The sequence below is a fragment of the Hylobates moloch genome, unplaced genomic scaffold, assembly GCF_009828535.3.
Source record: "Hylobates moloch isolate HMO894 unplaced genomic scaffold, HMol_V3 SCAFFOLD_15, whole genome shotgun sequence".
NCBI lineage: Eukaryota > Metazoa > Chordata > Mammalia > Primates > Hylobatidae > Hylobates > Hylobates moloch.
Window position 1 is genome coordinate 85,348,138 of NW_026652290.1, and position 24,770 is coordinate 85,372,907.

The window sequence follows — 24,770 nt, forward strand, 5'->3', positions numbered from 1 at the left end:
TCGAGAGAAGGTCAGATATACATCTGGCAGACAGCCAACAGAATTTGTTTTCAGATTGGATGTGGACTATGAGAGAGAGAACATTCTAAGCTTTCTGGCTTGAGCAGCTAGAGGATGGAGTTGTCATTACTGAGATGGTGAAGACGGATGGTGGATCAAGTTAGAGTTTAGGACCTGTTAAATTTCACACCGTTATTAGACTCTTAAGTGAAGGTGTCAAGTTAGTACCTCAGTATACAAATCTGGAGTTTAGGGGATCACCAGGATAGAGAATCACCAGTATAGAGAACGTTTAGTTTCATGAGATCTCCAAGAGAATGACTGTAAGTAGAGAAGGGAAAGGGGACTGAACCTTGGAGTACTCAGATGCTTGGACTTCTGGAAGGTGAGCATCTGGTAAAGGAACAGCTGGTGATGTAAGAGAGTAAGAATCCGGGGAAGAAAGATAGATCAGCCATGTCAGCTGCTGCTCATTGGTGGAGTACAATGAGGCCTAGTGACTGCAGAAGTCAAGGGCAGCTTCCCTGGAAGGGCTCTTGAGAGAATGGGAGGAGATAACTTGAAGACAACCAGTTTAGAGCATTCTCTGGAGCAGTTTGGCTAATGAGGAGAGCATAGAAATGGGACCGTAACTGAAAGAAAGGATATTGGGGATCAAGCAGGGGTTTTTTTGAACATAGAAGTTAGAATTTTTTTGTATATAGAATGTTTGAACTCGCTAAAGAGAAAGATCAAATGAAAAGGAGGAATTTGGCATGACGGAGGAGAGAGGAGAATCACTTGTCTACTATATCCAGGACCCTGAGAAAGGATAGGATCAGTGCATGAATGGTTGGGCATGCATTTCTAGGAGTAGGGGAAGGCAGAGGGAGGAGAATGAACCTTAAAACAGGTCACACCAAACCGGCAGTGGACATCAGTGCACTCTTCTCTGCTGTTGATACTGGAGATTATAATTCTTATTACAATTTTTTAAACTCTACACATTTGATAGGTTTGCTTAAATTTACCTTTCTTTACTACTGAGATAAACTTTTTCATATTATATCATTTGTAGATGATTCTTCTGTGAATTGTTTTTAGGATAACTTTCTGGAGGAAAGAATAAATCATCTGTTTTAGGTTATTTCATCATCACAACCTCTTAATATTTAAGTTTCAGTCTAGGAGGAACTATTCGTCTTGCTAATACAGGGGCCAATTTTAACTAATAATTAGCCCTTTATTGCACCTACTTCAGAGGTAGACATTCAGGCTAGATAAAACCATTTATTTTCTTCATTAATTTGGTTTTTTTTTATTATTATACTTTAGGTTTTAGGGTACATGTGCACAATGTGCAGGTTTGTTACATATGTATCCATGTGCCATGTTGTTTTGCTGCACCCATTAACTCGTCATTTAGCATTAGGTATATCTCCCAATGCTGTCCCTCCCCCTCCCCCCACCCCACAACAGTCCCCGGAGTGTGATGTTCCCCCTCCTGTGTCCATGTGTTCTCATCGTTCAATTCCCACCTATGAGTGAGAACATGCGGTGTTTGGTTTTTTGTCCTTGCAATAGTTTACTAAGAATGATGTTTTCCAGTTTCATCCATGTCCCTACAAAGGATGTGAACTCATCATTTTTTATGGCTGCATAGATTAAAGACTTAAATGTTAGACCTAAAACCATTAAAATCCTAAAAGAAAACCTAGGCAATACCATTCAGGACATAGGCGTGGGCAAGGACTTCATGTCTAAAACACCAAAAGCAATGGCAACAAAAGCCAAAATTGACAAATGGGATCTCATTAAACTAAAGAGCTTCTGCACAGCAAAAGAAACTACCATCAGAGTGAACAGGCAACCTACAGAATGGGAGAAAATTTTTGCAACCTACTCATCTGACAAAGGGCTAATATCCAGAATCTACAATGAACTCAAACAAATTTACAAGAAAAAAACAAACAACCCCATCAAAAAGTGGGCAAAGCACATGAACAGACACTTCTCAAAAGAAGACATTTATGCAGCCAAAAAACACATGAAAAAATGCTCATCATCACTGGCCATCAGAGAAATGCAAATCAAAACCACAATGAGATACCATCTCATACCAGTTAGAATGGCCATCATTAAAAAGTCAGGAAACAACAGGTGCTGGAGAGGATGTGGAGAAATAGGAACACTTTTACACTGTTGGTGGGACTGTAAACTAGTTCAACCATTGTGGAAGTCAGTGTGGCGATTCCTCAGGGATCTAGAACTAGAAATACCATTTGACCCAGCCATCCCATTACTGGGTATATACCCAAAGGACTATAAATCATGCTGCTATAAAGACACATGCACACGTATGTTTATTGCGGCACTATTCACAATAGCAAAGAATTGGAACCAACCCAAAAGTCCAACAACGATAGAGTGGATTAAGAAAATGTGGCACATATATACCATTAATTTGGTTTTTAAGAGCTCTAATTATAAATACAATTTAGAGTGTTGAGATCTATGAATCCCTTGTTTAAGGGATCTCATGCCTTTTTACTATAGGAATTAAGAACACTTACCGACTTTAAGAGTCACACCAAGTATAAATCCTAGCTCCACCATCGTTTTTTCACCGTATGGCCTGCAGCAGAAAAACTGGACCTCTCTTTATTTTCTCATCTGTAATATGAAGATTATAATACCACTCCATAAGGCTGTGATGAGGATTTATTACATAAACACACAGAGTATAGTGTCTAACACACAGCATGAATTAGTAAGACATCTGTAAGCACTGGTATGTTGGTATACCTAGGAAGTTAGTAATAATCATTCCTATTATGACTTACATTTCTGCAAAATCACAGTTTTCAGCCTCTGTGTGCTTTAATGACTTTATTTTTTCTACCTTTTTAATAAGCATTCACTTTGTTTTATGACCCTCAACTAATATAAAAAGAAATTGTCTTAGCTGGGCACAGTGGCTTTATGCCTATAATCCCAGCATTTTGGAAGGCTGAGGCAGGCAGATTAGTTGAGCTCAAGAATTCGAGACCAGCCTGGCCAACATGGTGAAACCCTGTTTCTATTAAAAATACAAAAAAAAAAAAAATTAGCCAGGCGTAGTGGCTGTAGTCCCACCTATTTGGGAAGGGGAGGCAGAAGAATCGCTTGAACCTAAGAGGTGAAGGTTGCAGTGACCCTAGATTGTGCCACTGCACTTCAGCCTAGGTGACATGGTGAGACTCCATCTCAAAAAAAAAAAAAAAAAAATCTTTTAACATGAATAAATCAGATATATTTATTCCTAAGTTTTAATCATTATGAAAATTTGGAATCAAATGAATATTGTGTTACAAGTTTTCTTAGGAAATAGCAATTAGTCATTAGTTAGGCTTTTTTAAATCTGCAGATATATTTACATTCTCATTATAAGATAGAAACTATAACAAACAGATTTGAGCAAAAGAAACACATTTATGATTTAATTAAAATGGCAAAATTATAGCTAAAAGGAAATATTTTCTTTCCTTCCAGTTAGGTATTCTGTAGCCTGTCACACATCACTTAAGTGTAGGTTTATAACAAGGTTATTAGCAACAGTTGTGCCGTGTTCTGAAGCGTTTCCACTCTTGTAGTAAGATGGCGTGCTTTTTTCAGGACACTCATAAGCACCACATAATATGGTGTTTGCATTTTCTTTCATACTGGTTTGTTTTCTCCTCTGCTGGCTTGGCCTTGGTGTTCTAGCCAGGTGTCTTATGGCCCACGCCGTATTCTGCAAGATTCATGAAGCTGCCAGGGTGCCCATTTGGGAAATCAGAGGGAAATGTGGAAAGTGACGGGGTAGGTGTATATGAAATATGTGTAGAAAATAGGGTATAAGTTCAACATGGAGAGTAGTTCATATGTTCTTGCTGCTAAAACTTTATCATTTATTATATGGTATAAGTCCTTTTTTATTGTTCGGTAACACTTCTATTTTGTAACAAACTCTTTCAGAAGAAATAAGGTTTTAAAAATGCATTTTTAGTGAAAAAGTAAGTATTGAGCTTCTATTTCTTAAGACAGCTGATGAACATATAACTTGAGTCAATATTTGTTGGTATTTACAATCCTACTGTGAAGGCCATGGTGATATCACTGACCAAATGAAACAAGTCTGTTTATAGAGGGATCTAGCATTTATCTTAAAACTCAGTAGTTCTTAAACAAATTTTTTTGTTGTTTTTTGAGACAGTCTTGCCTTGTTGCCCAGGCTGGAGTGCAGTGGTGCAATCTCAGCTCACTGCAACCTCCACATCCCAGGTTCAAGCAGTTCTCCTGCTTCAGCCTTCCAAGTAGCTGGGATTATAGGCACACACCATCACCCCCAGCTAATTTTTATATTTTTAGTAAAGACAGGGTTTTGCCATGTTGCCCAGGCTGGTCGCAAACTCCTGAGCTCAGGCAATACACCCGCCTTGGCCTAACAAATTTACAAGAAAAAAACAACCCCATTAAAAAGTGAGCAAAAGACATGAGCAGATACTTCTCAAAAGAAGACATCCATGCGGCCAACTAACATACAAAGAAAAGCTCAACATCACTGATCATTAGAGAAATGCGAATCAAAACCACAATGGGATACCATCTCATGCCAGTCAGAATGGCAATTATTAAAAAGTGCAGAAACAACAGATGATGGTGAGGTTGCGGATAAAAGGGAATGCCTTTACACTGTTGGTGGGAGTGTAAATGAGTTCAACTGTTGGGAAAACAGTGTGGTGATTCCTCAAAGATCCAGAGGCAGAAATACCATTTGACCCAGCAATTCCATTACAGTGCATATATCCAAAGGAATATAAATCATTCTATTATAAAGATACATGCACACAAATGTTCACTTGAGCACTATTCACCATAGCAAAGACATGGAATCAACCCAAATGCCCATCAATGATAGACTGGATAAAGAAAATGTAGTACATATATACCGTAAAATACTATGTAAACATAAAAAGGAACAAGATAATGTCCTTTGCAGGGACATGGATGGTGCTTGAAGCTGTTATCCTCAGCAAACTAACACAGGAACAGAAAACCAAACACTGCATGTTTTCACTTATAAGTGGGAGCTAAACGATGAGAACACATGGACACATGGTTGGGGGACAGCACACACAGGGGTCTGTCAGGGGGAGGCGGGAGGGGAGGGAGAGCATTAGGAAGAATAGCTAATGGATGCTGGGCTTATTACCAAGGTGGTAGGTTGATCTGTAGCAAACCACCACAGCACATTATGTAGCAAACCCATACATCCTGCACATATACCCTGGAACTTAAAAGTTTAAGGAAAAAAAATAAAAACTTAGTAACTCTAAGAATGCTAGGCCCAAAGCCAACGATTTATCACATGCAACTGAAGAAAATACGTTTAAAATATCACTCTGTGAAGTGTGACTTTCCTTTTAGATCAAATGGCTATTCTTCTAAATTTATTTTGCTCTTATTCAATTGTGAGTTTTGTTATGCACCTAAGCAAAATGAAGCTGGTACTGTTAATGTGCTGGCTTCCTTAGCAGAAGACCTTTGCAGACAGTTAAATGTTGCCAGTTTTGTATCAATATCATCACATGATTTAGAAAGATAATCAGTTAAGTCAATTCCAGTAGTAGCTTTGTTTCCTTTTTTTACCCTAATTCTTGGAAATTTCATAGGGTTTTTTTCTGTCAAAGATGCAACTTCTTTGTGAATGCTACTGTGAATTCAGTTTGGCATTGCCCACCTGTGTGCTTATGCATTACTTCCGTGGGCCACAACATCATGCTAAAAATTAATATTCTTACTAAAACCTGTGGAGCAGAAATGCACTTGAAATTTAATGTTATACCCATATAATTCATAATTACCTCCAAACAGGCTGCAGTGTCTGTTGAAACAGACACTTGTCAAAATAATTGAATTTTGTTTTTTGTTTAAGACAGAGACTTGCTCTGTCACCCAGGCTAGAGTGCAGTGGTCTGATAATAGCTTACTGCAGCCTTGAACGAACTCCTGGGCTCAAGCAGTCCTCCCATCCCAGCTTCCCAAGTAGCTAGGACTGTAGGAGGTACTCATCACCATGCCTGGCTAATTTTCCTTTTTAAAAAAATAGAGATGGGATCTCACTGTATTGCCCAGGTTGGTCTTAAGTGATCCTCCCAGCTCAGCCTCCCAAAGTGCTGGGATTACAGGTGTGAGCCACCCCATACCTGGCCACTTTTTTTTTTTTTTTTTTTTTTTTGAGACAGACTCTCACTCTGTCACCAGGCTGGAGTACAGTGGTGCGATTTTGGCTCACTGCAACCTCCACCTCCTAGATTCAAGCAATTCTCCCGCTTCAGCCTCCTGTATAGCTGGGACTACAGGTGCATGCTACCATGCCCAGCTAATTTTTGCATGGGGTTTCACCCTGTTGGCTAGGATGGTCTCGATCTCTTGACCTCATGATCCACCTGCCTTAGCCTCCCAAAGTACTGGGATTACAGGCGTGAGCCACCGTACCCAGCCTTTTTTTTTTTTTTGAGACAGACTCTCACTCTGTCACCAGGCTGGAGAACAGTGGTGCGATTTTGGCTCACTGCAACCTCCACCTCCTAGATTCAAGCAATTCTCCCGCTTCAGCCTCCTGTATAGCTGGGACTACAGGTGCATGCTACCATGCCCAGCTAATTTTTGCATGGGGTTTCACCCTGTTGGCCAGGATGGTCTCGATCTCTTGACCTCATGATCCACCTGCCTTAGCCTCCCAAAGTGCTGGGATTACAGGCGTGAGCCACTGTACCCAGCCTTCTTTTTAAAATATACACAGAATAGATGAACTGCAAACTATTTGTGATGAAGATGACCGAATGCAAAAAAATACTTCTGCATAGCAATACTTGCTTTCTTTGCTTGTCCATCAGTTGGATTTTAAAGTGTAAGCCTTCAAAGAATTACTCTGTAAATCAACCAAAGTGTCCTAGGATGGTGCTATAAACTTTACCAAATAAAAAAAGTTGCCTAATTTTGATGGCATTTTATGCAGAATATACTGGAAATCTATAATCAAAGGAGTCAACAAATGAAGTGCCAAAATACATTAGCTTTTGAATTTTTTGGTGAATTACAGTTGTTAAAAACAAAGCTGGCAGCAGGAAGACATTGATCATCTTTCCCTAAAAACATGAAGAAATGAACAAATTATTAAAAGCTCAACAATGCACAAGACTTAATTATGAAATTCTTTAAATATTCTTTGGATATGGTATGGAAAGAATCTCCTGATGACTTTCCTTATTGTAATTGGATAAATTTGTAGTCTAGAATGGAATGGAATGGAATGGAATGGTGAAGGCCTTAATTTTGTATCATCTAAATTTGGTAAAACAATTAAAAGAATACTAGAGATAATTTGAGTTTTGTATTGTGAATATATTTGTCAAAGGCACTGTCATTGGAGGGACTGTGAACTGGAGGGCTGAAATATTTACCCTTTCCATATGAAAAAATAGAACTGAAAGTATACTTCGTTTACCAGAACTCGTTCAGATATTAGCACTGTCGGCAAATTATTTTTTCTCAAAAAAAAAATAGTCTTTTATTAAACTTAAAAATTTCATTTTGCACAGATATGTTTTTAGGGCCACCATAATAAACCAATTTATTGGATAATAAATACTTCAAATATTTCAAAGCATATAATTTTCATATAAAATAACTAGCATAGTTATTTCTAGCATTCTCATCTCAGAAATGTTCATTTAGACTATAAATTGTATGGTGACCCAGTCCAGATGCCAGACTGCGTTTTGCATGTTTAAGACTAATGTTTATGGACTTCTTGATTAAGATGGCAGATCAAAATTTCATTGAAAGCTTTACGCCCTCTTGTACTTACTGAAAACAGAAAAAGAAGACAAATTTCATCAAAGAAAACAAATTCAGCAACCACACAAGAGAAGGTCATAATCTAATGCAATAAAACTCAAAATATATTTTGGCCACAATAAAAAGAAAATGTTATAGAGCATTTGACAATAGAATAGTGGTTATTTACAAGGTTCTGAGATGCTGTTTACAAAGTTACCAAAGCAAAGTGTAACCCAAAAATATTATGCCTAACCAAAACATCATCTTAAGGACAAACATTTTGAAATACGAAAAAGTTCAGACATTTCACAACTAAGCCCTTTTGGGGAAAAGTATTTAATCCAGGCATTAAGAGGTTAATTGGCTGAGAAATGGAGAAAATAAAGGCAAAATGATTAGCGATAAGGATGAAATTAATTTAACTGTAGAACTAAGTTTAAACAATTATGGGAATTACTGTTAGGAGACAGAATATGAATAATATAAACCTGGACGATAGAATAAACAGCAGAAAGAACAAGGAACAAAAATAGGAAGAAGGATATGTTCAATTTTATAAAAGTGCTCAATGAACCTGGTCTTTAGTTTAAATATATGCATGAAAAGACATCTTGAAGGCCCATAAATCCCTTTGGAAGAAAGCATCTTGGGGCCATAGTCCTGAGTTTTTGGAAATTTTTACCCATTTTTCTCCTGGAAGTAGGAAAAATAGGGCAGTTTTTTTCTTCAAAACAACTGGTATTTTAAAACTAAATTTTTTTTTCATGTTCTTGAATCATCCTGCAGAGATGTAAAAAAGAGATGATTTTTACTTGTTTTGAGCTATGTTTCTATTTCAGAATCTTAGCTCATTAGTTACAAGCAAATTTTTTGTTCACAAGCAGTATTCAAAGCATCTAATAATTTAAAAGATTTTACTGTATGTTGAATCGTATTGGTCAGGTGCTCATGGTTCTAGGAGTATCTGCATCTAAACCTATGGAGATGGGGACCACAATCTGTTTTACAAAGAACTTTCAGTTGATTCTAATATGCACTAAGTTGTAGTTTCCAGATAGTAGTGGTGCTACTGCTATGGGGACCACACTTTGAGAACCACTGCTAGAGGAAAGGAGAGTAGGAGAGAGGCCCACCTAGAAGTAGTTGCCCTACCTCAACCTTGGATGCCCAAGAATGAGGGAGAAGGGGATACTGTGTTCTGCAAAGCTTTTTTGAAGGATGGCACGCTGGTTTCCACCTGGCTGTCATCTCCCATTTACATCAGAGAGGGACATTATAAATAATGACCACAAAGCAGCTAACAGTTACTGAATGCTCAATTTGTGCCAGGCCCTGTTCTAAATGTCTTCTATATATTACCTCTTTTATTGACTTCTGTGGTACATAATCTTATTCTATTTTACAGATGAAGAAACTGAAGCAGTAATTTCCCAAAGTCCCACAGTTAGTGAGCAGCAGAGCCAAATGCAAGCTGTCTGACACCAGAGCTTATGCTTTCAACCACATCAAAAGCTTTGATTATTTTATGCTCTATTGGAAGATGACACTGCTTAGTTCTGGAGATTTTTTTAAAAAATTATTCTCTTCCATCTATATGAAGTTTATGTATTCAACTTCTAAAATTATTTAAAGCAGTTTAGCATATTATGTAATATAGAGCAGCAAAGTTCCCAATAAAAATGGAGACCCAGAAGAAAAAAATCAGTGTTACTAAACCTGGACATAATAGGCAGCCAACTTAAATGTAGGTACTGTGTTTGTGTGTAGCGTAAGGTGAAAGAAAGACTTGGGATTAAATTCAAAAGTAAATTACTACATGCTTCCTCATAAATAAAACATTTGAGAACTATGGTTGCCTTCATTGTCTATTTATTGTCTTTAGTCATTTTGTAAATGGATGTGTACTATATCAACACCCTAAAACCATGAGGTTAAAACATAACTTGGAAAAAAGGAATTCCTGTCTCAGCTTAAAAGAATATTATCCTCTTTTTTTCGAACAGTCTACTCTTCTTCTATTAACCTCACATAAGGGTTAGAACTAGGAGAGATCTAGCAAGTAGTCATTAGACTTTCCCAGATTATAAAGCACTTTTTGCTATTAAATTTTCTACCAACAGAAACTTTTGATATTTAGTGAAGATTATTTCTGCAGTTAGGTACTATTCAAAATGAAAATTGGGACATTTGTCTTATGAGTATTTAACTGAATTTAGGAGATGGATGAGAAGTAAAATAAGTAAAAAGTGGAAAGTACATCTAGAAGATGTGGATGTTAGGGTAGAGTGTACTGTGTTACCTTTTGATAATGTAACTTCTGAGAAGAAAACATGAAGATAATAAAGCAATTTAGAATTAATCAGACAATAATTTTTAGTGATAATCATTGTGTTGATTATTGATTATGTAGCCTTTTCTCTAGTCTTAGGACTTAATAGATATTCTTAACCTTCCAAGTTCTCTTTTAAAAATACAATGATAGCTGTGGATCCTCTCCCTCAAAAACAAGTAGATCTAAACATACAGTTTTAAAATGGGAAATGAAAGTTGTAGAATATAATTTTGTGGAAGATTTTTCTAGGCAACTTAGTGGAGCTAGCAGCTTTCTATACAAACTATATATTTAGAGAATTGAGTTTTCTGGCTAATGTTAAGTTCTGCTTAACTTACATTTTATTGTATCTGAAAAAACAATTTTCAACCAACAGAATACACTTAACTGTATCATTTATCATTAGTGATTGTGAAAGCATTTTGGGATCTTGTAATTACCTTAAAACAATATTAGCAACCCTAACTTTTATCTGTTATGCAAAAATAATCCTGTGTACTTCAATTTTCTCATTATTTGAGTTGTAAATATTTGACCCTACTGTAATAGGATTCTCTGATTTCTATATTTCAGAATTGCCATTGCCTTCAGAAAGTGTTGATATTATTATTTCTGACATTCCATTTGGGAAAAAGTTTAAGTTAGGAAAAGACATCAAAAGCATTCTACAAGAAATGGAAAGGTAAGTTGTTGAATTTATTTTCATAATTTTTTTTAGCTACTGGGCATTTAACCGAAGTACATCATAGCTCTTCAGTTAAGGTCTGATTGCTTTTTAGCAATTTCCCAGAGTTTTTGTAGCTTAATTTTCTAAGGTTTTAAGTCAGAAGTTTATAACAAATAAATGTTATCCATATCATCTTACACTATAAATTTTATTCAGAAAAATATTAATTTTCTATTATGTACTGAGATTTGAATGTATGAAATAGTGACCTATATTTCAGTCAGTGGTCTGAAGCAAAATTTTACATACTTGCTTCCATCCCTCACAAAAAAAAAAAAAAAAAAAAACCCTGCCTTCTCTGTGTTAATCCCCCAAACTTAACAGATGAGAATCTGGGGCACAGAAAGATTAACTTTCTTATGATCACTCTGCTACTAAACAACAGAACAGAATTCTGTTACACAAGGAACCTTCCATAACATAGAATGGGCAACACCTTTATTATTTATTGTTGTCTTTGTCCATTTTCTGTTGCTATGAAGGAATACTGGAGGCTGGACAATTTGTAAAGAAAAGAGGTTTACTTGGCTCGTGATTCTGCAGTCTGTAAAAGAAGCGCAGTGCCAGCATCTGCTCAGTATGTGATGAGGGCCCCAGGCTGCTTCCAGTCATGGCAGAAGGCAAGCCCGGTGTGCAGAGATCACATGGCAGGAGAGGAAGCAAGAGGGAGAAGGGGGAGGTGCCAGGCTCTTTTTAACAACCAGCTTTCCCTGGAACTAATAGAGTGAGAACTCAATTATCACCCCTCACAGGGAGGGCATTAATCTATTCATGAAATATCTACCCACATAATCCAAACACTTCCCATTAGGCCCCATCTCCAACACTGGGGATCAAATTTCAACATGAGGTATAGGGGGACAAACATCCAAACTATAGCAGCTGTGAAATGAAAATGTGAAAGTATTCATCTTACGGTTTCTAATGACCTAAGGGAATATAATTCAATGGAAGCATTTCTTTGAGAGATTGAAACAGTGAGGCATGGATATGCATTTTTCTGATGGTTTAAACTGGTAAAGAAGAGAACCTAGAATGCATACAGTTATGAATGGACATGAATATAAGAGGTCAGTTGATATTAAATTGTCTAGCTGGGCATTTGATAACATACATTTCAAGAGCCTGCTATGTAAATAATGGGTCACCAATTTAAAATATGAGCCATGTGTTTTAGATGGAGAAAAATTAGGGTCCAGACTAACATTCTGTAAGGAAAATTAAATCTTGACACTTAGTCTAAGCTGAACTAAAAGTCATCTCACTGCATTTTGGGAGCTGAGTGTTCCATGCTTCTTTTGGGATTATCTTATTTCTAAGCAACTTTCCCTGCTACCCAATTGCCTAACTCTTGAAATATTACCTGAGACCTCTCCTTCTGGGCAGTACCTATAATTCAGACATTTCCTGAGCACCTGAACTCCCTGCTGCCCAGTATCACATTCCCCTTGAGCAGATTTGGCAACCCTGACTTCATATACAAATCATTTCAGGAGCTTTTAAAAAATACTGATCTCTGCTGTCCACCCCTCCCCACCAAGGCTCTAACTTAATTGATCTAGTGAAGGACTCAGGCATCGGTAGTTCTTAAACACTCCCAAGGTGATGCTGTTGTGCAGCCAGAGTTAATGACTACAGCCTTTGAACCTAACTAGATAATGTACGTCTATACCTTTAACCAATTCATGGTGAGATACTAATATGTGAGCAACGATTTACATTTAACCTGGAAGCTTCCAGAGAGTTAGTGGCTTACTCTAACTGAAAATCTAATGCTGCATATTATAGCACCTCTACAAGTCAGTGGAGGGCAGTATTATGAGTAGACAGTTCTTTCAGCCTAGTAAATTATACCAGCCTGACTTTCTCTAGGATGGGTTTGGTTTTTATTCCAGGTGATTGATTGAAAATGAGACAGTAATAGATAATGACAGCCCTCACATTGTGACAGTACATTTAAATACTTAAGAATCAGGAAAATTAATATTCATGACTTCCTGCAAAACTAAAGTGCCTCAGTGGGACCAGTTTAAAGTGTATGTATTTGGATATAAGGGACTTTTCCTTCTGTGACCAAGCTTCCTTGCCACCTGCCCCCAACCTTTATGTCTGACTTTTGTACTTTTTTATGGTTTGAAGTTTTATACGGGCAGTGTGGCATAATATAATGGTGAAGTATAGGCTTTGGAGCCAGACTACCTGAGTTCCAGTCTTGGCTCTATTACTTAATAGTTCTTCAGTCATAGGCATATTGCTTAACCATTTGCCTGTCTTTAATACCCACTTAATGGCATTGTTCTGAGTCAGTGGATTTAAAGCTCTTACAACAGTACTGGCCACCTAGAACTTGCTCAGTATCTGTTATCACTTACCTGATTTTTTAGTATAAACCGCTTCAAATCCTTTTGGGAAGTATATGAGGATATATGTAAATATATCTGAGTACACATAATTTTTATCCCAATGGTTTACTGATAGTTTAAGACCCTAGATAGAAAATGGAAGGGATAGGAAATTGTGTTCATGAAAATACAATAAACCTGTTCATAACAGGCAGTGGAAATAGTACTGTATGTACTACAGAGCTGGACTCTTCGAGAAAGGACATGCAATCAGAATTAAAGATTGTCAGATAAATGATTATTCTGGTGGCATGAGCTACGCATGCTCAGCTCAATTATTTCCTCCTTTAATGTATTAAAGGATTATGGGTAAAGAGCATTGTCAGGAATTCAGAGAAGTACATTTGAGTTTTCTCCTCAAATGTAACCATGCAAATACATGAGCAAAATTAAAAATTCACCTTGCACCGCTCGAAGGAAGAAGACACCGTGTGCCAAAGAGGCTTGAGATGGTTTCAGGAAGAAGCAAGATTTCAGTGAAATTTGGAAGTGAAGACAGAATTGAAAAGGAGACCACATCATGTTTATACATACAGATGTTTATTAAGTATTTCTTGAGTGAGTAGTACAGCAGGAGGCGTGTTCATGGAACAATGAGTACACCAGACTGCCTGGAGCAGAGGATTTATAGTAGGTGGTTAAGACTTAATGTGTTCCATGGACAAATAATTTAGGATTATTTGTACCATCTACTCCTAGTTTTTCAGGTTCACATATGAAAGAGAAATTTCTTATGCTGTTTGATACAGACTTTCCCCAACTTATTGACCGCAGAGTTTTTTCTTAAGAAATAGTAATATTCTTATTATTGTCATCACTGATACACTAGTGTTCAAAGGAGTACAATTTGGTAAATATTGCTTTATAATTCTGAATAGCTTTCATAGTAAGAAATTTAAGTGTTTCATAGTAAGTGTTTCTGGGCACAGTAGCTCTTACCTGTAGTCTCAGCAACTCAAGATGCTGGGGTGGGAGGATCACTTGAGGCCAGGAATTCAAGACTAGCCTGGACAACATAGCAAGAACTCATCTCTAAATAAATAAAAAATTAAAAAATTAGGCAGGTGTGGTGGCATGCACCTTCAGTCCCACTACTTGGAAGGCTAAAGTGGGAGGATCGCTTGAGCCCAGGAGTTGGAGGCTGCAGTGGGCTGCGATCAAGCTGCCTGGGTGACAGAATAAGAACCCATCTCTAAAAATAAAAGAAAAGAAATTATGTGTATATGAACTAGGTAACACCAGTAGCTTGAGGTATGATCAAGCTGCCTGGGTGACGGAGTGACCCCATCTCTAAAAAAAAAAAAAAAAAAAAGAAAAGAAAAGAAAAGAAATTACGTGTGTATGATCATGGAAAGATGCCTAGAAGGACATTTATGGAAAATGTTAATCTCAGAGTAGCAGGATTTCAGGTGATTTTCACTTTTTCTCCATTATTTGAACAAAATTACAATAAACGATGACTGTCCTGCTAGGCATCTTGCCATGTACATATGCACAAAAAGACACATGTTTTCTACTCTATATAAATAGGATTATCCTTAACTTAATATACTGTAACATTGCTTTTTTTCCACTCAACAATGTCATGAATCTCCTTTCTGATCAGTTGTTATAATATACATTATAATTTTCAGTGGTTGCCACATTATATGTATGTACCATTATGCAACCAGTGCTTATGGATGAATATTTATATAATCCCCAATTTTTTATTTTAATAAAGAACTATTCTTTGAACATCCTTGCATGGTTTTTCAAACTTAACTGTATGACCAAGCACCACAGTCACAGTATCACAGTTTCTTCATCTGCAAAATGACAATGCTATAGAGCATACTTAGAAAGATAATTCTGAAGGTTAAATGATATGTAATACAGAGCATTTCCAACTGCCTGGCACATATTAAGTACTCAATAAATATTAGCTATATCACCATTATTATCACTGTTATTCTACTACTACTTCCACTATTACATCTTCTTAGGATAATTTCCTAGAAGTGAGCTTGCTGGGTCAAAGGTTATGTACATTTCATATTTTTGATACATGATTGCTAAACTGTTGCCCCAAAAAGTTACTTCAGTTTCTGTCTTCAGGAGTACTCATTTTCCCATCCACTTCTTCCTTGCTCAGTAGAAGAGGTTTCCCTCTTCCTGCGAGGGTTTATCCTCTCAGTTCCTTCCTCCTCAAGGATCACACTCTGCCCACTTCTCATTTTTATCTTCTGCCTACTCATCTGCTGGTTCTTTCCAGGAGATTCATTTATCCCTTCCCCAGACACGTTTGGAAGTCTTTGCATCTCCCATGCACTTGCATGTACTTGGCCCTGGGGATTACAGCAGTGAATACGACAGGCAAGGTCTCTGACCATTCATTGTGAGAAGACAGATGGTTAATCAGTAAACAAACTGGATAATGTCAGATCATGACTGGTACTGTGATGGACTGAAAACATAATGTTTTGCTTTAGAGTGAGAGAAAAGTAGTGGTTATCCTAGCTAGGTAGTCAGGAAAGGCCTCTCTGGGAAAGTGATATTTGACTGTGGGGCGTGAGTGATGAGAATGAGTGATAAATGCAGAGTGAACAGCAATTCCAAATGTCCTAAGGTATGAAGCAGCTTGGTGAGTTTGAGCAGCTGAAGGAAGGTCAGTAAGCAAAGAAAGCAGGCAGTGACATCAAAAAGGTAGGTAAGGGTCAGATTGTGTAGGAGCCTTGGGTGGCAGAGTAAGGGGGTTAGAATGTATTTGAAGTACAGCGCAAGCAACTGAAGAGTTAGCAAAGAATTTACATTTCTCTTCTGTGTGGAAACGGAAAACAGAGTGGGAGGGGCGACAAGAATGGAAACAAGACCTGTCTACCAGATTGTTGCTGTGGTCCAGGCAAACTGAATGAAGTAGACAAATACGTGATACAATTTAGAGACAGAATTGTCTAGCTTTGCTGATGGATTAGACTAGGGAAAGCTACCTAAGCTTCTTAGATTTTTGCTGGGCATGAGGCAGATTCCCCTTAACTCTTGGTCCTTTAGCTTCCACTCTGTTTCTTTTCCTGTACAGCTGAACTTCTTGAAATAATAGTCTACACTTGACACCTCTGCTTCCTCACTTTCCAGCCCCACTCTACCCTGGCAGACGAGCATCTGCTCCTGCCTTCAGCTAGGATTGCTGTCCCTGGGTTCACTGATGACTTTTCATAATCCTGATCACCTATTAGTCCTATAGCATTTGTTATTTTATTTTACATATATATAATTTATATAAATTATATATGTTTATGTATAAATATATAATATATATTATATATTTTTTTACATATATATATAAAAAATAATTTTATTTTAAAGACAGGGTCTATCTCTGTTGCCCAGACTAGAGTGCAGTGGTGTAATCTCAGCTCACTGCAACCTCTGCCCCCCTGGGCTCAAGCAGTCCTCCCATCCCAGCCTCCCAAGTACCTGGGACTACCGGCACACACCACCACACCTGGCTGATTTTTGTATTTTTTTGGTAGAGACATGTTTTGCCATGTTGCCCAGGCTGGTCTCAAACTCCTGGGCTCAAGTGATCCTCCTGCCTCAGCCTCCCAAAATGTTGGGATTACAGTTGTGAGCCACCGTGCCGGCCCTATAGCATTTGACACTGTTGAAACTGTTTCCTTCTTGAAACTACTTCTTTGGCTTCCTTGACATCACTGTTGTCCAGATTTTCTCTGAGGATGTCTATTTCATGGGTCTTCTCCTCTGTCACTTTTTAAATGTGAAATCTCTGCTCCTTGTCCCATTTTCTCTTCTCAACCTGTACTGCCACCCCACGTGATCCCATCCACCATTACGGCTTTAGCTACCATTTACTGTATCTTTACCTCAGGCCTGGTCTTTTCCATTACTCCAGGCTGTGTATCCAGCTGTCTGGTGGAATCCGCACTTAACGTGTTCCTTAGGTACATCAGCACGTTCCAAGCTGAACTCCTTACTCCCCTCCTCTCTCCACCTCCCACCCGCTGTGACTCACCCACACCCACTGAGCTGCTTTCAGAGCTGCCTCCTCTCCACTTCCTCCCGTCTTTGCTGCTTTTTCTGCTTCCAGCACCCTCCCCTTGCCGCAGCCGCTTGCCGTCGCTTTGCCTGGCTCATTCCTGCTTGTCTTTTAACTCATAACACAGGTATCTTCCTCTGGGAAATTCTCCCCTCTCTCCTATGCCCAGGTTTGGGACCCACCTCATGTTCCCAAGCCCCTCATGCTTGCCTTGATTATAGCATTTTCACACCCTTTACTCGACTCTCTCTCCCAAAGAGATGTTCAGTGATCTCTTAGCAACTTACAGGGCTATGTCACGGGACACAGGCATGTATTTTCATCGCTTTTTCCACATAAGTGCTACATAGACTTTGATAATTGAGTACATGCATTCTCCTCAAAAAGCTGACATTTCAAGATCTGCCCTTCTTTTTCTGATTTTTCCTTCACCATTTCTTTGTTCGTGTCCTTCCTGTTAACTTTCTTCTGTCAGGCTACTGCTTTTAATACATGCAGCCTTTTGGATTCTGTCATTCGCCTTTTCCTTTATACAATCATTTATTAGACTGTGACTACAAATTACTTTGAGGCTTGCCTTTTAAGTGGAGTAAAAATAGATAATTAAAGCAGATTTGTACTAGGGATTTCATAATTACTATAATGAATATACATTATAGAAGATACTACCTAATTATCAAAAATCCTTGTATTTAAATGGATAAAATTAAATTTCAAATTAAAAACATGAACTATTTTAAATGAAGTGGGATTGTTTGTTGTCTAGAAAGGAGAAAAATAGCAATTACCATTTTTTTTTTTTGTCACAGAGTACTTCATGTTGGCGGAACCATTGTATTGTTGCTTAGTGAAGATCACCACAGGCGCCTTACAGATTGTAAAGAGAGCAGTGTCCCTTTCAATTCCAAGGACAGTCACACAGATGAACCTGGAATTAAAAAGTGCTTGAATCCTGAAGAAAAAACTGGTGCATTCAAGACAGTGTCAACTTCATTCGAAGCCAGTAACCACAAGTTCTTAGACAGAATGTCACCATTTGGCTCCTTGGTACCAGTGGAATGCTACAAAGTTAGCCTTGGAAAGACAGATGCGTTCATATGTCAATATAAGAAGTCGCACTCTTCTGGACTGTAGCAGGCTTGCTGCCATCAGCCGGGTTCAGGCCCCTGTAAGTTAGCTGTACAGCAGAAGTTTGCTGTCTCTAGGATTCATATAGCACCCACAGAGCTCCAAGTAACCAAATTCCCCCAAAGACAGGAGGTGTGTCTGATGGGTACACGTGCTTGGTAAGAGTTTCTGCTTTATATTCTAAAGTGCTTAATGTTTTTGACAAAAAAATTACCGAATATTTTTTAGACTTAAGTTTTATCTTCTGTCAGAATGTGAAAAGTTCTGCCCAGTTTCTGAGCAAAAACTTCAATTTCAAAATAAAAGTTTTCAGGGGTTCACCTAAGTGTATCACAATCAACACCAGACGGGATATTTTAACTATCAGATTTTCAGAAATGTAAAAACCTTTATAGGTAACTTCTTTTGATATTAAACTTGATTTTTGAGCCTGTAATTTTCTTCTCCATTGGAATGAAAATAATTTGTATTTGCAATACATTTTATATGTTTATTATGTAAACCAACAGTGAGAATAATAACTGAATTAAGCCAGTATCCTTCAAAACATGATGGAAAATGAAATTTGCTTTTTTTCTAAAAGCATTCTTACATTGTCACCTCGCCCTTATTTATAGAAAGTCAGTTTGTTTCTTATGTTCACTACCTGAGAAAAAGAAACAGTAAGTTGAGAATATATGCTGTGGTTTAATTTTTTTCAGTAGTCTGATACAATTGTTCAACTTATTGGCAGCTTTAGTGGTATTTGAACAACTTTCCTATGTTTGGGAAATTTTCCACCCTGTGAATCACCTCTCCAAAGCAGAAGTCATAAAATCTGTTTTCCAGCCAGGGTGTGGAAACCTGGACTGCTGGTATCAGGTGCACCCATGTGCAAGCTATGGTATTTGTGCCCCGTGGCAACACAAAGCGGTCTTCACCAGAACATTCCTCTCCTGAGGTTTCAGTGCTGCTCTTGGCTATGTAGCCACCGCTAAGCTTCTCTCTCTGGCCTTCCTAGGAAATTCTAAGAGCCACCTGCTAATCTTGAATACATTTCATTTTTACTAAAACTAAGTAAATGTGGTTGTGTCGTTAACAGCTGGGACTCTGATAATGGAGATTGATACTCTGAGGGATTTCAAGCAAGAGGCCCCCAATAATGTGAATTCGTTATTCGTTATCTGGCCTGCTTGGGTTAAAGGCAGTGAGAATACAGCTAGTGTTATAGAAAGTGTATGGCATGTGATGGTGAAACAGTTCATAATGCCTGTGCTTACCTGATGCTCTGGGAAACACCAAAAACCTGAGGAATACGAGCACTATGAGGCGGGCTATCTGCTTTTGGTAGAACTTGACAACTCAGAGAAAAAGCAAGATTCCTGTAGTCCTTATTGCTTGGGTTAAAGCAGGGGTCTCAGCCAGGGGCAATTTTTGGTCCTCAGAAGACATATGGCAACGTCTGCAGACATTTTTGATTACCACAACTTGAAGGAGAAGAGAGATAACTCCTGGCATCCAGTGGATACAGCAGATAGAGGATGAGAGATTAGGTTAACAAGGTAATGGGTGGCAGGTAGAGGTGGTATATTAGATGAGATGGGGCCTTGAAGACTATTTTAAGGGCTTTAGCTTTTACTCAAAACTACTGAAAGAGTTTTGAATAGGTGATGTCACCTAACATGTTTACAGGATACTGTAGCTGCTATATTGCAAATTGATTGTAGGAAGAGAAGGGTGAAAGTAAAGAGATCAGTTGGGAGTTTTTTGCAATGATTCAGGCAAAAGAAAATGGTAGCTTGCCCCAGTATGGTAACAGTCGTGTTGGTAGGAGGCACATGGATTCTGGATGTATTTTGAAAGTAGAGCCGGAAGGATCTGCTGATGTGTTAGATGTGAGGTATGATAAATGGAGAGGAGACAAGAATGACTGAAGACTTTTAGCCAAGAACTTGGAACAGTAGAGTTTCATCAACTAAGAGAGGAAAGGCTGCAGAGGGTGCAGGTTTGGTGAGAAATATCAGAAGTTCTGTTTTGGACTTGCTAGTCTAGACAGTCTAATTTAGACTAGTCTAGACAGTCTAAACTAGCAGATCTTGTTTAGACTTGCTTGCTAGACAGTTTTAGACTTGCTAATTTTGAAATATGCATTAAACAAAGTGGAGATGTTGATTAGGCAATTGAATATGTGAGTCTGCAGTTTAAGAAAAAGGTCTGCTCTAGAGATACATTATGGGAATTTTTAGTATTTAGGTGGCATGAAACTGGATGGGATCACCAAAGGATTGGGAATAGGAGAAAAAGACCAGGGCTGAGCCCTGAATTCCTCCCATACTGAGAGGTTGGCAGGAGAAGAGGAATCTCCAAAGAAAACTGAGATGGAACAACCAGTGAAATAGAAAGAAAACCTAGTGTGGTTGCCTGGAAGACATGAATAAAGGGTATAGAGGAGGAGTATTTAATCTTATAAATGCTGCTAACTGCCAAGTAAGATAACTGAAAATTGGCCATTGGCTTTAGCAGTGAGGGAGTCATTCATGACCTTGACCATGGGGCTTTTCGTGGAATAGAAGGGGGGCAAAACCAGACTGCAGTGAGCTTAACAGAAAACAGGAGAAGAGCTGGAGATAGTGAGCATAGACAGTTCTTACAACTAGTTTTGCAGAACAGGTGAGCAAAGAAATAGGAGTAGTAGATTGGTAAGGAATGTGGAAGCAAGAGAAAGATTTGTTGGGAGAAGTAGCAGCTTTTTTTTATGTTAAAGAGAATTCCAGGAAAGATGAAAAGATGATGAAATAGGAAAAAAGAGGTAAGTGCTAGAGTGATGGCCTTGAATAAGGGGATAAAATGCAGTCCACAATTGGAGGAATTAGCTTTAGACAGGAACATGATAATTTGTTCACGATTACGGGTAGGAAGACAGCATACAGACATTTCAGCTATAGTATGATAAATATGCTCCTAAAAATTTTTTCATTCTCAAATTTATGCACTAAAAATAACAATTTATGAAAAAAAAAACGTAAATTCTGGTTGGGGCAAACCATTGCAAACATCCAATTTTGCAACCTGAACACTAACAGAAACACCAATCTTAATATTGGCACAGTCAAGACATTATATTCCTAACAAATATGTAAGTAAATAAGGACTTCACCTTTCCAAGAAAAGGGCAATGTCACCTTGATAGACTAGGCATAAAGAAGGGTAAGGAGATGCTGAGTTACACAACAGGCACTGTCTGCCTGGCCAAGGCAGAACCTGCGGCCAAGATGAACCAGAAAAAGCCTGTGATGTTGGACGTCATATAAAGAGCCTTATTCCGCACCTTGTTCGTTCAACTCATTCCATTGGCATCCTTCGCATTCAGCTGCTCCTATCTGGTGACACAAAACATTAATATGCTAAAGAGAAAAAAAATCACGTTATGAACCAACCCGGTTTCCACAGGAGAGTGACGTCATCTCCTTACTTAGCAATATTCGATTTAATGCCCATTACAGAAACACGTGTTGTAAGAGAACAGATTATACGTGGGAGCAGCTGCTGGAAGGTGGGCGGATGTGGTGGTGGTAGACTGTGGAAGTTCTCTTTCAACTACTTCAACTTTCTCAGTGAAAAACCGTCCAGTAACTTACCCAGTGTCTGAGTCTATAGCTGGAATAGCTACCCTCAGCAGTTGCAGAATACCCATAATGGCTTTCTGATCCATGGAGTAAGGGTATAGATTTTTGGAAGGGCTGATGTCACACTCCTTAGGTTCCCCTTCTTACCAAAATAGACAAAGGCAATACCATATATTTGTAGGAGCTGCAGATGTTAGTGCCAACACTAAGAAAGGCACAGATGTTGATGGAACTCTCTGGCATCTGAAGGCAGCCTACATGAGCTTTGGATTTTCTGCTCTGACTCATTTACTATTAATTGAGGCCTGGGCAAGAGATGGCTCTCCAGTTGGACCAGCCCTACTGTAAGCAGCTCCCTAATGCCCTTAGAGACCCAGGAGACCTGATGGTGCCCAGAGCAACTGGGGCAGACATGGAGGCTGTGTGGAGCCTGTAGCAAATCCCAGTAGAGGAAGCACAGCTGCAGCCTCTTAGCTTTTAGAGCAAAGCCAAGTTCTCTTATGCAAGTAATTATTCTCCTTTTGGAAATAACTCTTGACTTGCTATTGGGGCTTACTTCTGAGGGCTTGACCATGGGACACTACGTGACCATGTGACCTAAGCTGCCCATCTTGAAGTAATGACACACCAAGCCAAAAGTCACATGGACCCAACCCAGCAGCACATCCTCATCAGATGGGAGTGGTATATATCAGCATTGAGTTCCACATGGCTGACAGCACTCATGAGCTGCAGGGGCAGTCAGTGCTTTTTCCTCTCAATGTGCTTCCTGCCACACTCACCCCTCCCTCATAGCCGTGGTCTCATGAGGAATCTCCAGTGAGCAGTTCACCAAGGAGAAAAAAAGTCAAATATGGCTTACAGATGACTGCAAGTTTTGCTGGCACCTGTGGGAATTTAATTGCAGCCCCACTCAGGGTAAAAGACAGTGGGGAAAGGAGATCCTCCCAGGGAGCAGAACTTGGAGTGGTCCACATTATACACTTTTCCTGGAAGGAGAGATGGCCTGAGAGGCAGATCCTCACCATGTCATCCTCATGAGTGTCAGTTTAGATGGATGGTCAGGAACATGAAATAAGGTCTTGGGAAGAGGAATGTGGATGGACATCTTATACTAGACCCCAATATAGGTGAATATTTGTGTCCTATTGGAATGGTCTCAAGAGGCCATACTGTGTAGGAGGTTCTAAATATGTGTAGTTGGAAGATTGCCTGCCTAGTGCCCTACCCTTTCCCCAGCCATCCTGGTGCTTACTCAGTGGCCCCATAGACAATGGTTGCAGAGACAGACAGAAACAATGCACTGGCCCAACAAGGACTTCTTGCCAAGATGTGGCTACTGCCACTGCTGGTTAATTTCCAGCAGCAGTGACCAATCCTGAGACTTAATATAAGACTACTGCTGTGGTTCGAGTTTGTCCTCCTCGAAGCTCACATTGAAATTTGATCCCAACATGATGGTTTGGGGAGGTTGGACCTAGTAGAGGTATTTGGGTCATGTCGTAGATTCCCTCATGAATGGATCAATGCCCTCTTGAGGGAGCTAGTTCATTCTCACTCTCCCAGGACTAGATTAGTTACCAGAAACTGGCTGTTGTAAAAGCAAGTTTTGCTTCCTAGACATTCTCTTGCTCTCTTTGTACCTACCCACTCACTTTTCTGCTTCTCTGCCATATTTTGAGCCAGCACATGGCCCTCACCAGAAACTGACCAGATGTGGCACTATGCTTTTGAACTTCTCAGCCTGCAGAATCATGGGCTCAATAAAAAACTTTTCTTTATCAACTACCCAGTCTCAAGTATTCTATTATATAGCAACACTAAATGGACTAAAACAACTACAAACAGGAGGAAATTATACTGAAGACCCTCCCCTTGTCAAGAGGGCAATAATTGTCCTCACTGGAATAACTATTTACTCTGTATTTGGATTCTTTATGCCAACAACACCTTCCATGAAGTTAACAAATTGCCTTGTTCACTATCATTCATTTCCATGTAACAGTGCTTCTCACTAAAGAGCTTATTTTACAGGGATGACAGTGAGACAAGAGACTGAGGCTCATGGGATTTCTTGTCTCACCATGTATTCCATAACCTGAAGCACAAGGCCTTATGGCATGACGGAATGGCTTACTGAACACGCAGTTATTGTGCCAGCAGGAGGATAACTCCTTGAGAAGATGAGATGCCTCCATAGAGGATACTCTGTGTGCTATGAACCAACAGCCAATAGATGGTGCTATTTCTCCCGTAGTCAGAATAAAGAGCCCAAGAGCTGGAAGTGAGAGTGGTACCTGTTACTATATCACTCCTAATTACCCTATTAAAATGTTTGCATCTTATCACTAGAGTGTCTGGGCTCCCTGGCTTACAGGTCTCAATGCCTCTTGTTCCAGGTGGGAACCTTCAGTGCTGTCTCCTATTGCATAAAAAGTCAAGACATATTCCATACCATCCACTAGTCTCTCCATCTCATGGAAAGATCAGTTACATTAGAACAAACGACCACACCACCACCACCAGCACTACTGCCACCAGCCTGTGGGTCTCCTTTCTTACAGGGCAACCATGAAAAAGGAGCTTTCACTAGAGGAATGCATAAGCTTCTTGGTGCCAGGCAGTCTGGATTTGGTCTGTCAGCTCTTTACAGGAATTGTCTAGAAAGCCAGCTGCCCTGCACATGGGAAACTTG

At 39.0% G+C, this 24,770-nt stretch overlaps 1 protein-coding gene across 4 annotated transcripts in view; it reads left to right on the plus strand.

Moving 5' to 3' along the window:
- The window catches only part of THUMPD2 (THUMP domain containing 2), a 49,434-nt gene extending 25,340 nt beyond the window's left edge, over nucleotides 1-24,094 (plus strand). For 3 of the 4 annotated variants that reach the window (XM_032177055.2, XM_032177056.2, XM_058428479.1), the window contains 2 exons: nucleotides 10,751-10,859; nucleotides 18,152-24,094. In XM_032177055.2, the coding sequence (XP_032032946.1) occupies nucleotides 10,751-10,859; nucleotides 18,152-18,476 (434 nt within the window). In that variant the 3' untranslated portion in view covers nucleotides 18,477-24,094. Of the gene's footprint in view, nucleotides 1-10,750; nucleotides 10,860-18,151 lie in introns of those variants that run through there. The other variant, XM_032177062.2, reaches the window with a different exon arrangement.
- Nucleotides 24,095-24,770: the final 676 nt, after the last annotated feature.